Source organism: Anser brachyrhynchus (assembly GCF_964034855.1).
Source record: "Anser brachyrhynchus genome assembly, chromosome: 21".
NCBI classification, from domain to species: Eukaryota; Metazoa; Chordata; class Aves; order Anseriformes; family Anatidae; genus Anser; species Anser brachyrhynchus.
Genome location: NC_137714.1, coordinates 1823209 through 1839023, shown reverse-complemented (window position 1 = coordinate 1839023; position 15815 = coordinate 1823209). Strand labels below are relative to the sequence as shown.

Genomic DNA, 15815 nt, shown 5'->3' with positions numbered 1-15815 from the left:
TGAAGTGAGCTGTATGGAAATGCAGGACAGTGAGGAGCTCCTCTGGTGGAAGCAGCTCCTCTCTGCTTCGACTGTCCATGCAAATTCTATTTTTGTTTTTGTCTTTATTTTCCCAGTTCTGCCTAACTGCAGGTAGTGTAAGCACACAGCTGCTTTGCCTCTTGCTTCACGGGGAAGCACGGACCATAGCTGAGCCCCCATCCAAAGAAAAAATTTGGTTCACCTCCCTTCCTGAAAAGAAACCTTACGTGAGGCTGGCCTGCGTGTGCAGGGGGGAGTGTGACCGCTTTGCACGTGCGGGGGCTGCAGCTGAGCCGGGCCTTGGCTTTTTCTGGCACTGGTTTTGCAGCGGCTGGGGACCCAAGAGCCCAGGCTCCAGCCAGTGCAGCCTGCTGGGGGGGGGGTGTATTTAGGTCTGCTTCCCCCGCGTGAGGGAAGTTTGGGGTTACTGGCTTCAGCATCCCCCACCCTGGAGCCTTCCCTGAGGGACACTTGCTGCAGCCGAGGGTGCGGGGGGTGTGCAAGCAATTCGGGAGGGGGGGATGCAGAGCCTGGTGTGGGTGGGGGGCACAAAGCCCTTTGGGGGCACAGCCGCGTGCGTTTCCTCACAAGGTTGGGGGCACAAAATCCTTTGGGGGCACAGGCGGGTGTGTTTCCTCACAAGGTGGGGGGGCACAAAGCCCTTTGGGGACACAGGCGGGTGCGTTTCCTCACAAGGTTGGGGTCACAAAGCCCTGTGGGGACACAGCTGGGTGCGTTTCCTCACAGGGTGGGGGGACACAAAGCCCTGTGGGGACACAGCCGGGTGCGTTTCCTCACAAGGTGAGGGGGCAAAAAGCCCTTTGGGGACAGAGCCTGGTGCGTTTCCTCACAAGGTGGGGGAACACAAAGCCCTTTGGGGCCGCAGCCGGCTGCGTTTCCTGACAAGCCGCGGGGGCGCAGAGCCCCCTTGGGGGCAGGACCCGGCCGTTTTGCCGCGGGGCCGCGCAGGGCTCGCGAATCCCTTTCGGGGGCAACCCCAGGGGCGCCTCCTCGCTGAGGGGCAGGACTACAACTCCCGGCAGCCCCCGCGCGCCGCCATTGCGCCGCCGCCGCCGCCCGGTGCGCGTGGGGCCGCGGCCCCGGGGCGGCCGCCGCAACCGGGGCCCGCCATGAGCTCAGGTCAGCGGGGGGGGGGGGGGCCGGGGCCGCATCCCGCGAGGGGCCCGTGGCGGCCCGAGCGGGGCCCGGGGTTGTACCGAGCACAGCCCGGGGGGGGTCGCATCCTGCGGGACGCGCGGCCCCGCGAGGTGCGGGGACGATGCGGGGAAACGAAGCCCCGGCACCGCCGCCGCACGCCCCGAGGCGCTGCGGCGCCCCGGCCCCGGAGGCTCGGCAGGTCCGCGGCTGCTCCGGGGCCGTTGGAGCAGAGCGTCCGTGCCGGCGGTGCGGTCTGTGAGGATGCGAAAGGACCGGGCGCAGGGGGCAGGGCGCGAGCTCCGCCCGTCACCGCTTCCCTTCGGCTCCGCGTTCCCCGGCCCCGAGCGGAGCCGCTCGAAGGCGGCCCGGGGAGGAAGCGCCCGGCGGCAGGAAAAGGGCGGGGGTGCGGGGCCCTCGTCGCTGCCCCCTCGTCGGGCCCTTGCCTCGTGCCCGTCTCTCGCTCCGGCAGCGCAGCGCTCGGGGTCAAACCCCGGCCGCTTGTTTTTTTCTGTTTTGCTTTCTTTTCCCATCGCACCGCCGAATTTGAGGCTCCCCGGGGCTCCTGCGGGAGGCCTGGCAGGGGAGAAGCGGCCTGGCTCCAGCAGCGGGGACGGGAGGTGCCCTGCTCCTGGCTCAGCGCGCCCAAACGGAGATGGGAGGCCACGGGAAGGTGGGCGCTGAGCAAGGTAGGAGCCCTTGACTCAACCGACGTCTGGGGAAGCGCGGGGGGTCGGGATATACGTGTGTCAGATTTTTTCTCCTCGCTGGGCTTGCCCAAGAAGGGTGCTCCTCCACCGCAGCCGCCGGGCGCTTGCCCCGGCTCTGGCCGCAGGCCGGCACGCGGCGCGGGGGCGTGAGGAGAGGGCCCGCCAGTCCCCGATGCCCGACAGGGGGGAAACGCCAGCGCCCTGCAGCCGCGCTTCCTGGAAGGGCTTTATCGCTGCCGGCGTCGTCAGCACGTGGCAAAGCGAACGCTGCCCGTGCTGCCGCCTGCCCGCTCCTGCGCAATCCCTCGTTGCAAGGTGCGAGCCCAGCGAGGGCGAAATAAGTCACCAAAATCCACCCGTGGTAGATTTGGGGCTGCTGCGGGGGGCTCCTTGCCTACGAGGATTTATTTTTCCACCCATCTCGAGCGCTTGCAGGTGGATGAGAGCGATTTGCCCAGGATTACCGGCAACGGCAAAGCTTGAACCCGGTCCTCCATGTACAGGCCCTGTAGCTCTTGCTGCTGAGCCCGTCTCATCCTGTTGTTTCTCCCGGCCTTGGGGCTTTTTCCTGTCTGTGCTCCCACGGCTGATGATGCCACGTCTGGGTAGGACCCGACCGCCTGGAAATACACGTTTGGCTCCGGATGTGCGGCAGGCAGGCTGTCCTGTTTCTCTCCGGTAGCCTGCACAGGGAGTTTATGTTGGAAAAAGCGCCGGAGAGAGAACTGATGAGATCTCATCAGCATTTAACCCCTTGCTGGGTCAGGCCTTGGAGCTTTTAAATATTGCTGCATGTGACCCAGACGCTGACACATTCAGTTTTCCATCCCTCATCCCTCCTTCCTGGCTTTCACCTCCTCCTGATTTTTTCTCTTTCCCCATCTCCAAGGGCCTGGATGGACCTTGCCAGCCCCATCGCACCGACCAGCGGGGGCCAGCCCTTGCAGGCTGGACCTTCCTCTTCTCCTGTGCAACTTCCAGCCCGCCTGTGGAGGGAGGGAGGGAGGAGGATGCTCAGGAAGCCCTGCGTGGAGCAGGGAGCGTCTGGTGGGGACCGTGAGAGCAGAGGAAGATCTCCAAGTCCCCTTGGGGTTTGCTTCGAGAAATGTGCCCGCAAAAAGGCTGCGGCTGCAAAGGGAGCTTGCAGAGGAGGTCTCTGGGACCGGCGTGCGTCTGCTGTCGGTGTGCGTGGTGCTGCTGGGCAGAATTGCTTTCTCTCGGGGTGAAATTTCGGGGCAGGACCAGCACTGGCATGTGCAAACGGTCCCCAGCTGGGGTTGCTTTTCGGGGGGGTGTTCAGAGCCACGAGACGCGTAGGCTCAAGGTGTCCAGCTCTGGTCTGGTGCAGGGTGCTCCAGCCCCTGCTAGGACACGCGCTGGCTCTCAGGGTGCCCTGAGCACGTTTCTGCCCTGTTTTCCCCCGATCCTCAGCAGCAGGAATTGTGTTGCTTCTCGGAAGGGTGCCAGGTAGCACCTTAGAGCAGCGCTTTGGGGTCGGCGGGGGTACGTTGCTCCCGTTCCCTTTGCACCCCCGGCAGCTCGCAGGGCTCCTTGATTCAGGTGCTCCCGCTGCTCCCTCCTCACCTGGCTGAGTTTGCGACCGCTCCAGAGACAGAAGCAATCACTTCCAGCCCTTCACCGCAGGGGCAAACTGCTGCTGCGGGGGCAGGAGGAGGAGGGATGCGGCTGCCCCCGCGCCGTGTTTGCAGACGAGGTGTGGCCGCTGCGAAGCAAACTGGTCGCGCAGCTTCACTGCGCTCTGCCCTCCCTCCCTTCTCCCGGCGCCGGATGCTTCCCGGATACATCCACCGGCAGGCAAGGCGACGAGGGGCATCCCGACCCCGTCCCGGCCCCGCAGCCGGCGGGGTAAGGCTGGGGGCGTCAGGCGAGAGCTTTGCTCGCTCGCGGTGTTTGGGACGCTGCCAGGATGGGCGCAGGAGGTGAGAAAACCCACGGGGATGGGGTCGTGCAAGTGTTGCGCCGGGACCAGGTGTGGCAGTGCTCGCACACTCCTCCAGAAGCTCTGCGGTTTGCAGGGAAGGGTGAGGAAAGGCAGAGCAGTGCCGCAGAGAGCGGGGAGGCGAGGTGGAAAGGCAGCGGTGCTGCCTGCTGCGGGGAGCAAACGGGTCACCTGCACGGCATTTCAGCCGGCTCCCCTCCTGCAGCCTGCTGGGGAAGAGTCCGACTTCGCCCCTCCTCACGGGCTGCACAGCCCTTCCCGTGAGGGCTTTTATTTGAATCGAACCCTCCCTTGGGCCTCTTGCCCCCAGCAGACGAGCTTTTGGGGCTGGACGGAGCCCTGCGAAGGGCTGCCGGCAGCGCCAGGAATCTGGCCGGGGTGGCTTTTCCAGGAGCTCCTTTGCGACACCCGCGTGCAGCGAACAAATCGGTAACGCAGCCCGCCCCGGTGCCCTCCTGGAAACCTGCAGCCAGCCAGGAAACCGTCTGCTGGCTGCAGGGCTGCGTTCGTGTTCGTGCCACGTGGTACTTCCCCCGCTGCTGCTCAAAGAGACCGCGGCCGCTGCGCCCCGCGGGGCGATGCCTGCCTGTGCGAGCAGCGAGAGCGGTGCGTGTGGCTGGGGCATCGGCCCGGCCCCGCTGCCTCCGCGCTCTGGCACGCCGCAGGTTTCAGGCCAGGGCGGATTTTGAGGCGTCCCGGCTGTTTTAGGGCTGCGAGGGCGTCGCACGGCGGGTTGCTGAACCTGCAGGTGAAATGACAAAAAGCGGCTCTTGCGGCCGTTTCCCAGCGCCCAGGCCACGTCCAGCAGGCAGGAGGAAACGCGGGGAGCAAATAAGCGTGAAAAGCGGCTCGGGAAAGCTTGCCGCGCGCTTGACCTGGCTCTGCACCAGCTCTGCTCCCTTCCCCCTGGCTCTAAGCCGCTGTTCGTGCCAGCTTTTCTCCCCGGGCTCCCTTGGCATCGCCCGCGTGACCGTCACGTGCGGCAGGAACAGGCACGGGGGTGGCCGGGGACCTCTGGGGTGTCCCCTGCCCATGCGGCGGCTGCGACCCTGAGCGGCTCCGGGTTCCTCCCCTCCCTCCATCAGCCTGGGATCTGGAGGCAGGTGAGGCTGCAGGTCCCGGTGCTGGCGCTCCCAAGGACGTCTCGTAGCGGTTCAGCACGAGGACCTGCCTCTCTGGCTCCTTTCGAGCCACTGCCACCCGTCTGGGGAGGCTCTCGGCGCCCGTCGGTAACGCGTTTTCCCCTCTTTGACTTTGCAGACAGCAGCAGGCTGCTGGGCAGCCCGCGGCCGGGCTACGGGACGCTGCAGCAAGACGCCGATAAATCCTGCATGGTACGTCCGAGCGCTTCGGTGCGGGGAGGGAGGCGAGCTGGGGGCGGGCTGGCAGAAAACCGTTTATTATCAGCAGAAGAAGGCTGTTTGCAAGCAGTAGGACGAGAGAGCTGTTTCCTGTGGTGTTTTCCTTGCCGTGAAGCTGCCCTCGGTGCCCCAGAGCAGCTTGTCACGCCAAGAGGCTTTGATCAGTTTAAGACTGATAACCTTATTGGGGTTGATCGGTAAATAAGCCGGCAGCCCCATAAGGATGAGCCAGCCTGCAGCCTGTTGCGGGGCAGATATCGCAGCGGGGCCCGGCTGCGATGGGGGCACGTGAGGGGGCCACGGACGAGCTCGGAGCCAGCCCGCGTGGCACCGTGTCCTTCCAGGAGGTCACCGGCTACCAGACCAAGCCGTGGCGGGTGGCCCTGTGCCACGCGTGCTCCGTGCTGACGGCGGGGCTCCTGCTGCTGCTCTTCCACTGGAAACCCAGCCTGGAGGTGCGGGCGAAGTGCGAGCCCTGCGCCCTGGGCCAGGCAGACTGGGTCATCATCAGGGTAAGCCCCCGCGGGGCTGCGGGCGCGGGGAGCCGGCGGCTGCCGATTCCCCCCCGCTCGGACCCTGCCGCCAGCCGCGGGTGTGTTGCAGGACCGCTTCGGACAGTGCTTCACCACGCGTGTGCGGACGGAGGCGCTGGGCGAAGGCAGGTGAGGGCAGGGCTGATCCCTCACGGCCCTTTTAACCCCAATTTACCCTTCCTGAGACAGCTGGTTGTGCTTCTGAGCAGCTTTTCCAAGCTCCTGTCCCATCCCCTGCGTTACATTACGTGGGGGAAGCACTTCGGATCTGTAGCCCTGACTACGAAGGGTTGTGCTTGCAGCAGTGCCAGCAGATGGGGAGGGATTAACACTTGGTTTCCCACCCCAAGCAGCCTGGAGCATCACCCGGGGGCCAGGCCGGAGGACCGGAGGACCAGCATCGCCATCGGCGTGGCAGACGAGGAGGAGAGCCGGGACACCATCCGGCTCCATGAGAAGGAAGAGGTAGCGCCAGCGACCCCACCTCTGCCCCGTAAATCCTCTCCCTGGGCAGGGGCTGCCCTCCTGTGCCATTAACACCCTTTTTTTCTCCCTCCTGCTCTGCTCAGAAGAACACCTTGCGCTACTATCTCTTCGAGGGCTTGCGTTACGTCTGGATCGAAAGGTGGCAGGCGTACTGCAAAGTCAGGTATTTCTCTCCCCCTCCCCGCCCCGTAGCAGCAAGCCTCTCTGCATCCCTGCGCTGCTCCTCTTGGCCCCTGAGCCCCCCCAGCATGGTCCTAGCCCATCTGTAAGTTGCACGTCCGCACTGGGGCTTTTCTCCGTGTTGCAAAGCCTTTGGGCACCGTCTGTGGGGCAGCGAGCAGGGCTGTCGCAGTGGGGAGAGGAGCCTGAGCAAAGCTCTTTGGCAGCTGCCCCGAGCGGCTCGCTTGGGCACTGGATGAGCGCTGCGCTGCTCGCAGATCTCCAGACTATGCCCCTTTTGTTCCTGCTCCCAGCCTTGGCACCCACAAGCCGTGGCCGAGCCCAAGGAACAAGATGCTCTCTCTTTCCTAAAGGGTTTTTTGTCGCCGAGGACCTGGACGTGCTGTTTGTTCCGCCGGGCCAGGCTCCTGCTGATTTTGAATCCATTTCTTCTTGTTTCTCTTACCCCCCTGGGCTTGCCAGCGTCCTGGATGAAGGCTGGACCTGTGCGGATCTCCACCTCTCCCAGGCTGGGCTTGACCAGCAAGACCACAACACCAGGTAGGGATTCAGCAGCTTCCTGGGACACCCCGTTGAGATTTTTCCAGGGCCAAGCAAATTCTGAAGCGTGGGATTTTTCTCACAGCCAGCCCTCAAAACCAAGGATGGCTTTGAGGGCTCAGTTACAAGTGGTAATAGACCATTGCATCATCATTTAAACACCTGAAATCTTTACCATGCTTGAAATGAAATGGAGTTAAAATAGTAGCTTTTATCACCGTTAACCAAACTCCCCGGATATGAGACCACGGAGTTAATCTGGGCCATTTCCAGGTGATACACAGAGGTCACGGGGCTACTGTGCCACCCACTCGCTCCCCTGGCCTGTGGAGGGGTGGAGGGAGGAAGAAGAGGGTTTTAATAGCAGCGAGGTGGTGTAGTGGTACAGAGGTGTGCTGGCCTGCCCTTGCTTTGCTCCTGCATCGCACGGGGTGGGGCACATCAGGTTGGCAGTGCAGCTTTTCCCTGGCGTCTGTTTGCTCCCCCTCTGCTCTTTTCTCCCCTCTGCAGAAGGAAGATCTACGGACCGAACCTCATCGAGGTGCCGGTCAAGTCCTACGCGAGGCTCTTGGTGGAGGAGGTGCGCATCCATGGCCAGAGCTGTGCTTCCAGAGAGCTGCGTGTCCCCGGCTGTGTGAGCCCCTGCGAGCGCTCCCAGAGCATGGCCCTGCTGGCAGGGAAGAGGGGACGTTAGGAGAGGGGAGAGGACGTTAGGAGAGGCAGCTTGGGCAGTGATCGGAGCAGGCAGAGGAGGGACTCATCCTGCCCCTTAGCTCAGACAGGAGCATCCCCAGTTAGTTGCAGAGCATCCTCAGGAGTCCTGACCATAAGCAAAGCTGGGGAAGACGGAGGGCTTGGGAGAATTCAGCTAGTCCGTGCCCAGCCCCAGGGAAGGGCCAGCTTCTCCTCTGCATCAGCAGTGGGTTCCCGAGGAGCCCCGAGGTCTCACAGCGGTCTGGAGGAAGCTCTCCTCCCCAAAACCTGCTCTCTCTCCAGGTACTCAACCCCTTCTACATCTTCCAAGTGTTCAGCATCGTGCTGTGGGTCTGCGATGCCTACTACTACTACGCTGCCTGCATCTTCCTCATCTCCACCATCTCCCTGGGGCTGTCCCTCTACGAGACAAGGAAGGTTGGTGGCGGGCAGCGGCTGGGGAAAACAGAGGGAAGAGCTTAGCAAACCCCATCCCACCCTGGGAGGTGGGTTATCTGGGATGTTAGTGGAGTAACCCCTGTTCTGAAGCTGCTTGGCATCTCTGCCGGCGCTGAACGCGGCCGGCTGAGCGCAACCCGTGCCCCAACAGCGGGGCAGGTTTCCTCAGCCCTTGCATGTGGTTCGCAGCCTGGTGCACTCAAGACCCGTTTGTCTTACGGGCACTTTGCTGTGCTTGTTGAGCTTTCCGTTCCCTCGAGGGGCTGCTAATGGCTCCCTCCCTTGCAGCAAAGCACCACGCTGCAGAACATGGCCAAGATGTCAGTCGGCGTCCGAGTCCGCCGCCCTGACGGAGGTGGGTGAGCGCGGTGCCCGCGAGCAGCCCGGGGGCGGTGGGCTCCCTGTGGTGGGCAGGCAGGTGCGGGGCTGGTGCCTGACACGCCGGGCTTTTATTCCAGAGGAGGCAGTGGTGAGCTCCGCGGACCTGGTGCCAGGCGATTGCATCAGCCTCCCCTCGGATGGGATGCTGGTCCCCTGCGACGCCGCGCTGCTGACGGGCGAGTGCATGGTCAACGAGAGCATGCTGACGGGTGAGAGCACTGGGACCCGGAGGGACGCCTCACGTCTCAGCAGCCCCTTTTCCCATTCTTGTGTTCACCTGTTCCTGCACAAAGGCTGCCGGAGGGGCTGGCTGCATCCTGACACCCTGGGGTTATAAAGCTCCCTCTGCGACGTTCCTCACCGCCGCGGGTTTCTCCTGCAGGGGAGAGCGTGCCAGTGATGAAAACGCCTCTCCCGGCCTGCGGCGGAGCCGCCAGCGCTGTCTACTCTCCCGAGGAGCACCGGCGGCACACGCTGTTCTGCGGGACGCAGGTCATCCAAGCCAAGTCCTACGTGGGCAAGGAGGTGCTGGCCGTGGTCACCCGCACAGGTAGCGGCGCGCAGGGGACAAGCCGTCTCCTTCAGGGCGGTGGCTTTGGGCGTGCGGACCTTCTGCCCCTCTCCCGCAGGGTTCTGCACGGCCAAAGGGGATCTCATCAGCTCCATCCTCTACCCCAAGCCCGTCAGCTTCAAGTTCTACAAGGACTCTGTGAAGTTTGTCCTGTTCCTCGCTGTCCTGGGTAGGGAGGCATTGCCAGGAGCGGCCAGATTCCTCTCGAGCGGTTGAACCCAGGCTCCCCGCTTGGCTTTGTAACGGAGCCCGTTCTTTTTCCCGCACAGCTTTTATCGGCACGCTGTACAGCATCCTCATCTTGGTTAAAAACCAGGTAGGGCTGCAGGAGCTGCTCAATCCCCGCACGCACGTGGCTGATGGACCCGGCGCCGATGCGCGGGCTGCAAGGGTGCCCACCCCGCTTACGCACCCCTTGTGCGCCAGGTTCCCGTGGGGCAAATCATCATCCGTGCCCTCGACCTCGTCACCGTCATCGTGCCGCCGGCTCTCCCGGCTGCTATGACCGTGGGCACCATCTACGCCCAGAACAGGCTGAAGAAACAGGGCATCTTCTGCATCAGCCCTCCCCGCATCAACCTGTGCGGCAAGATCCGCCTGGTTTGCTTCGACAAGGTGAGTTTCGGGCGGCGCCGCACCGCAGTTTCCAGCTCGGAGGCTGGTCCGGACCCGCTGCTCCGTCCCCCCAGACCGGGACGCTCACGGAGGAAGGGCTGGATGTCTGGGGAGTGGTCCCGCTGGAGAACCACCGTTTCATGCCTGTCGTCTACGAGCCACGCCACCTGCCCGGCGGCCCCCTGCTCTATGCCCTGGCCGCCTGCCACACCGTCTCGCTGCTGCGGGCGCAGCCCATCGGAGACCCCGTGGACCTCAAGATGATGGAATCCACCGGCTGGGTAAGAAAAGCGGTGGGGCATCTGTCCGCAGGGAGATGGAGGTCTGCTCTGCCGGGAGAGGAGAAAGGGGGTGTTAAAACCATCCGCGGGGCAGAGCTGGGGCTTGCAAGGCTTTGCCGTGGTTTCAGCGCCTGGAGATGATGGAGGAGGATGAAGGCGAGCTGCCCAGCTTCCAGCAGTTTGGGACGAAGGTCCTGGCCGTGATGAAGCCTCCGCCTGAGGCAGAACAGCCGCCAGGCAGGGTGAGCCCAGAGGAGGCTGCGCTGTGCCGACAGCCCTTCTGCAGCATTCCCCGAGCCTCGCGGGTTGCGTGGCAAAGCGTGCTGTGCTTCGCAGCCCCAGAGAGGTTGCACCTCCCATGGCAGGAGCTCCTGCCCAGCCCTGACTCTCCCTTTTCCCCCACAGAAGCACCAGTCACCCGTGGGGATCCTCCGGCGCTTCCCCTTCTCCTCCTCCCTGCAGAGGACAAGCGTCCTGGCAAAGCTGCCTGGTGAGGATGCGGCCCAAGCCTATGTCAAGGGGGCACCGGAGATGGTGGCCAGCCTTTGCAGGAAGGAAACAGGTACGTGCCTGAGCCACGGCTCCCCTCGCTGGGCCTCCGCGTCCCAGCTTGATTTGGGAACCGTTGTGACCTTGCTCCTCCCTTGCGGTCGGCAGTGCCCCCGGATTTCTCCCAGATGCTGCGGCTCTACACCACCGACGGTTTCCGCGTCCTGGCTCTGGCTTACAAACCTCTGAGCACGGTGACGACCTTCGAGGAGGCCCTGCAGCTGACGAGGTTGGCGTGACTAATGTTTCTCTCCATTTAGGTCCCATTCACTTTGTTTTCAGGCATGTCTTTGCCAGAGGTCCAATTTAGGGCACAGGCTCCTGAGCTGTTTCCATCAGTGCTGGCTGCCGCTTCCAGCTCTGACTGTAACATGCTGCCAGGGAGCAAGGGAAAGGTCCAGGGCGAGAGAGGCCAAGTGGCAGTGTCAAACCCAAACCCTCCTTCCTGCTGCAGGCAGCTCTGGTGCTTGCAAAATACCCGTAAATGCCAGTAACGTGGTGGTGGGCTGGGGCCTTGCGGCAGCAACTCCTGCAAATCGCGGTAGCAGGATCGCCTGCTCTCCTCGAGTGGTTCGGGGGATGTTTTGTACTCTGCTGCCCCACAAGCTGCCCCATCCTGGCAGCCTGCAAGCAATTAAACCCTACCCCATGCTGGAGCAATTGCTGGCTGCCTCCCGGATGGGTTGGCCGGTTTACGCCCGTCGATCCACTCTTGTTGAAGCCAAACAGCTCGCTGTATCCCGACAGGGACTCTGCAGAGAGCAGCCTGACCTTCCTTGGGTTCCTCGTCATGAAAAACGTCCTCAAGCCAGAGTCCGAGCCCGTGATCCGCCTCCTGAGGAACGCCAACGTCCGCCCCGTCATGGTGACAGGTGACGATGCTGGGGGGACAGGGACACTGGGCCTGGGGGTGAGATTGGGCACAGAGGGGCCGTAATGTGCAAGGGATGAAGGGTTTCTCCACCAGACATCAGCGGCCTGAATCTGGCAGGAAGCACAGCGAGGGCTCCCGGGACCTTTTTTATGTGCATCCCCGATACTTGTTTGCATTGTGCCCCTCTTGGCTGCCCTTGTTGATGGATCTGCAGCTGTAGAGAGGTGGGGATGTGCAGGCTCCTCTTTCACCAGCGCAGCATTAACCCTCAGACCCGGTGCGAGCAGCTTAAGCAGCAAAACTGCTCACTGTCAGACCCCCGACGGCACGAATGTGGATGTCCCGCGAGCATCCCGATTTGCACAGCTAGCAGGGTGCTGCAGCAAGGCAAGCAGCGCCTGCCAGGCTTCGAGGACCGTTTTTGGCTTGCAAACGTCACTCTTGATGGCTCCACACCGCTGCCTCTGCCTGCAGGAGACAACATGCTGACAGCCGTGAACGTGGCCAGGAGCTGCCGCATGGTGGAGCCCAAGGAGCAGGTCATCTTTGTGAGCGCCTGTCCGCCCAGCCACGACAAACCTGCTGCCCTGAAATTCATCCCCGCCGAGCTCTCGCAGGGCGAGGAGCAGCCGGAGGTGAGCCTGGAGGCAAGGTCTTGGGGGGCTGTGCCCAGCCCAGAGCACCGGGCCTCTTCTCAGTGCTGCTGTCTTCAGAGGCGAACGGGAGTGTGATCCTGCCCTTTTATTAAACGCCTGCTTTAGGAGAAGGTAACCTGCTCCTTTCTCTGGGAGCATGTCCCAGAAACGGTGGCTCAGAGCTGCTCCAAACGCCCTCGCTGCATGCAGCTTGCACGGTGCTCCTCAGACAGTGCTCACGCAACGGTTGTGGGGCTGGGCAGTCGGCATGGCAATCTCTAAAAGAAGCCTTTTATCCAAAATCAAAGCAATGAGCTGCTTTCCCTGCCGCTCGGTGTGCGCTGAGGGGGCGTTTCTCCTTGGCAGGGTCTGTACCAGCAGGATGGGTGCCTCCCGCAGCCCTGCCACCTGGCGCTGAACGGCAAGTCCTTCGCCGTGGTTCGCGAGCACTTCCCTGAGCTGCTGCCCAAGGTTCGCCCGTCCCCATCCCTCCTGCAGGGAGCCACGGGCCGGGTGCTGCCCCTTGGGCGCCAGCACTGAGCTGTCCCCTCCTTGCAGATCCTCATCCGAGCAACAGTTTTTGCCCGCATGTCGCCCGACCAGAAGACTCAGCTGGTGTGCAGCCTGCAGGAGCTCAAGTAAGTCCCCCAGGCCCGAGATGTGGGGGGGATAAAAGGGTGGCGAGTGGACACGAGGAATTTCTTGTGTGCCGGAGGCTTTCCCAGCTCGGTTTTGCATCCCACCCCCTCCCAAACACAGGGACTATCCCAAATACCTGGGTGCAACCTTGAGGACTCCAAAGCCCCCAGCTCTCCCCGTGTCCTGGTGTCACTAATCGACCCCTTCTCACCGCAGCTACTGCGTGGGGATGTGCGGGGATGGGGCCAACGACTGCGGGGCGCTGAAGGCAGCCGACGTGGGCATCTCGCTCTCGGAGGCAGAGGCATCCGTGGCGTCGCCGTTCACCTCCCGCATTGCCAACATCGAGTGTGTGCCCACGGTCATCCGGTGAGCAGCCAGCAGCTTCGTGGTGGGGATAAAACCAGGCGGAGGGGTCTCAGTGCCTCTGTCCCCTCTTCGGAATGTGGCTTGCAGCACAGCGGGTCTGTTTCTGTCTGCAGGGAGGGCAGGTGCTCGCTGGTCACCTCCTTCGGGGTGTTTAAGTACATGGCCCTGTACAGCCTGGTGCAGTTCGTGTCCGTGCTGCTGCTCTACACGGTGAGTCCGTCTGTCTGGGCAGGAGGTGGGCAGGGCCGTGGGGGGATGTGGGAAGACCGCTCTGGGCAGCCGGCGGGATGCGCCGCACGATGCTCGGGGCTGCCTTCGGGTGTTTCCCACTCACCGTGTCACGGCTGGATTTTAACCCTCCTGGCTGAGGGCGGCTGGTTTCTCCCTCCCAGATTAACACCAACCTGAGCGACTTCCAGTTCCTCTTCTTCGACCTGATCATCACCACCACCGTGGCGGTGCTGATGGGTCGGACGGGTCCCGCCAAGGAGCTGGGAGCCGAGCGTCCCCAAGGGGCGCTGATCAGCGTCCTAGTGCTGGGCAGCCTGCTCCTCCAGACAGCTCTGCTCATCACTGTGCAAGTCCTCAGCTACTTCATCACCGTCTCGCAGAGCTGGTACGGGACCCGGCTGCCCGCCTTTGTGTGGGTTCAGCGATGGGGACAGCGTTGACTTTAGCCAACCCCAAGGAGGCATCAGGCCACCTGGCAGCGAAAGGCTGCCGTGTGCTGATGGAGCAAGGGGTGGCACAGCATCCAGACTCTCCTCTTGCCTGTCCTTTCAAGCCCCCCTCTGATCCCGTCTTCTCCCCTGCCTGCCTTAGGTACGTGCCACTGAACAGCACGGTGACGGCTCCCCAGAACCTGCCCAACTATGAGAACACCGTCCTCTTCTGCGTCACGGGCTTCCAGTACCTCATCCTGGCAGTCGCCATGTCCAAGGGGTACCCATTTCGGGAGCCGCTCTACACCAATGGTGAGGATGAGGCTGGCTGCATGGGCAAGGGGAGAAATCAAGCCTTCAGCCTCTTCCACAGCCCTCTCCCTTCTCGCCCTCAGTGCTCTTCCTGGTGGTCCTCGTCATCCTCTTTGGCCTCATGGTATGGCTGACCCTGTATCCGCTGGGCTTCCCCAAAACCCTGCTGAAGCTGCAGGGCATCGATGACTTGAATTTCAAGCTGCTGCTGCTGGGAATTGCCACACTCAACTTCTTCGCCGCCTTCGTGCTGGAGGTGGGCACGAGGGCATTGGGCTCACAGGGGTTTTGCAAAGCCCGTCCCATCCCACATGCCTGTCTGAGCAATGCCTTCCTCAAATCCTCTCCTTCCCCTCTCTTTGCTGCAGACCGCCCTGGACCACGGCTTGCTCAGGTGCTTGCGCAAGCTGCGCAGGAAGAAAGCATCCAAAAAGCTTTTCAAGAGGCTGGAGAAGGAGCTGAGCCAGCAGCAGCCATCTTGGCCACCCCTTAACGAACCGCTCATCGCTACTCCCAGGCTGTCCATCGCCGTGAGATAGCAGGCGCCGAGCCTCCCTCCTCCCTGCTCTGCGGGCAGGTGCTGCCCGCCAGTGCTCGGCTGCCACCGTTTATTTATTTGGCCTCGTAGCAGGGCTGGCCACAAGCATCTGTGCCTGGCTCCAGCGTGACCCGGAGGCGTCCGTCCCAGGCAAGGGATGCAGCAGGTGGCCGAGGATGGGCAGCACGGCTCGTCTTCCCCACAGGGAGACCCTCGGCATCGCAGCTGTGAAGCCACACGCTCCAGAAAGGATGTGGCCGGTCTTGCGGCCGCGTCCAGCTGAGCCCTGGCCGAGAGGAGGCGGTGGGAGATGCTGGAGGAGCACAGTGGGGAGTTTCGCATGGCGATGCTCCCTTTCTTCTCCCCCCGAGCCCCACGCCCTCCTGGCTGGTCAAAGCCACGAAGTCAGGGGTCCCTCTCCTGCTGGCGGCGGTGGCACCTACCCTGGCCTTAGGGCTCTGCTCACTGTGAAGAACCCGCTTCCTCCTCCCCTGGGCTGCCCTGGATGTGTAGGAACTGTTTACAAACCACCCCAGCTTTGCGAAGGATGCGTCTTGAGCCAGCCATCAACCGCTGTGTCCCACTGAGAGGCTCGGAGCGTTTCACGCAGAGCCGAAACGGGTTTTGCCCTTCGGTTCACCAGAGCAGCTAGAAGAGCAGCATCCCCTTCCCCGAGCTGCGGGAGGTTTCGGCATGGGATCCAGCAAAGTCCCTCCGAGCCCTCTCCACGTGAACACAGTGGCGATGCTTCTGCAGAGCGCTCCCGCCGCCGTCTCTGTCAGGCAGGAGCTTTGTAGCATTAAAAACCCCGGATCTCTATTTTTTAACTCTGTTCCAGTGCATAGAGGTGTAAGTGCAGTTGGGAGAATGGTGTACCACTTCTGGTTTTCATACGGTGCTGTTGTGAGTGTGTCTAATAAATTAACACTATTTTCTTGACCACTTCGCCTAGGCTGGCTGGTATGAGTGGGCTGCTGGGACGGGGTGGTGGTGTGGAGAGCATCAAGCGGAGCAGGTGAGAGGGGTTTGGGGTCACTTGGTTGTCCACCAGGGCAGGAAAATGCTGTGGGCACTTTGTCCCTCATGCCTGAAAGCAGAGAGCCCGGGGACAGCACCGCTGGGATTTCGGAACAGGCAGCAACCCAAACCAAGCAGTGGCGCAGCAGCTGTGAATAACCCCCAGCCTGTTTCCAGCTGGAATTTCCTAGAAAAAAAAAAAAAAAAAAAGAAAGAAAAAAAAGAAAAAGAAAAACATAATTGCTGGAAAAAAGCAGATGTCCTCGCCAAGACG

General features: G+C 62.6%; 1 protein-coding gene across 9 annotated transcripts; it reads left to right on the top strand.

Annotated features, from left to right (window-relative positions):
• Window positions 1-1058: 1058 nt before the first annotated feature.
• ATP13A2 (ATPase cation transporting 13A2) lies at window positions 1059-15463 on the top strand. 9 transcript variants are annotated; one of them, XM_080564205.1, is made up of 29 exons: window positions 1059-1161; window positions 5107-5180; window positions 5552-5719; window positions 5811-5869; window positions 6094-6205; window positions 6310-6389; window positions 6869-6946; window positions 7457-7526; window positions 7943-8077; window positions 8387-8453; window positions 8557-8688; window positions 8862-9029; window positions 9109-9219; window positions 9320-9366; window positions 9477-9665; window positions 9740-9946; window positions 10075-10188; window positions 10352-10508; window positions 10604-10724; window positions 11243-11367; window positions 11844-12004; window positions 12371-12475; window positions 12563-12642; window positions 12860-13012; window positions 13126-13222; window positions 13405-13628; window positions 13835-13986; window positions 14070-14242; window positions 14355-15463. In XM_080564205.1, exons 1-29 carry the CDS (start codon window positions 1152-1154, stop codon window positions 14523-14525), a joined length of 3540 nt encoding a protein of 1179 aa, XP_080420331.1. In that variant the 5' UTR covers window positions 1059-1151; the 3' UTR covers window positions 14526-15463. The 9 variants fall into 9 exon arrangements, with proteins under 9 accessions (XP_080420331.1, XP_080420333.1, XP_080420332.1 ...); XM_080564208.1 differs by having other exon boundaries at window positions 1061-1161; window positions 6091-6205; XM_080564210.1 differs by lacking the exon at window positions 1059-1161 and adding an exon at window positions 1218-1865.
• The last annotated feature ends 352 nt before the right edge of the window (window positions 15464-15815 follow it).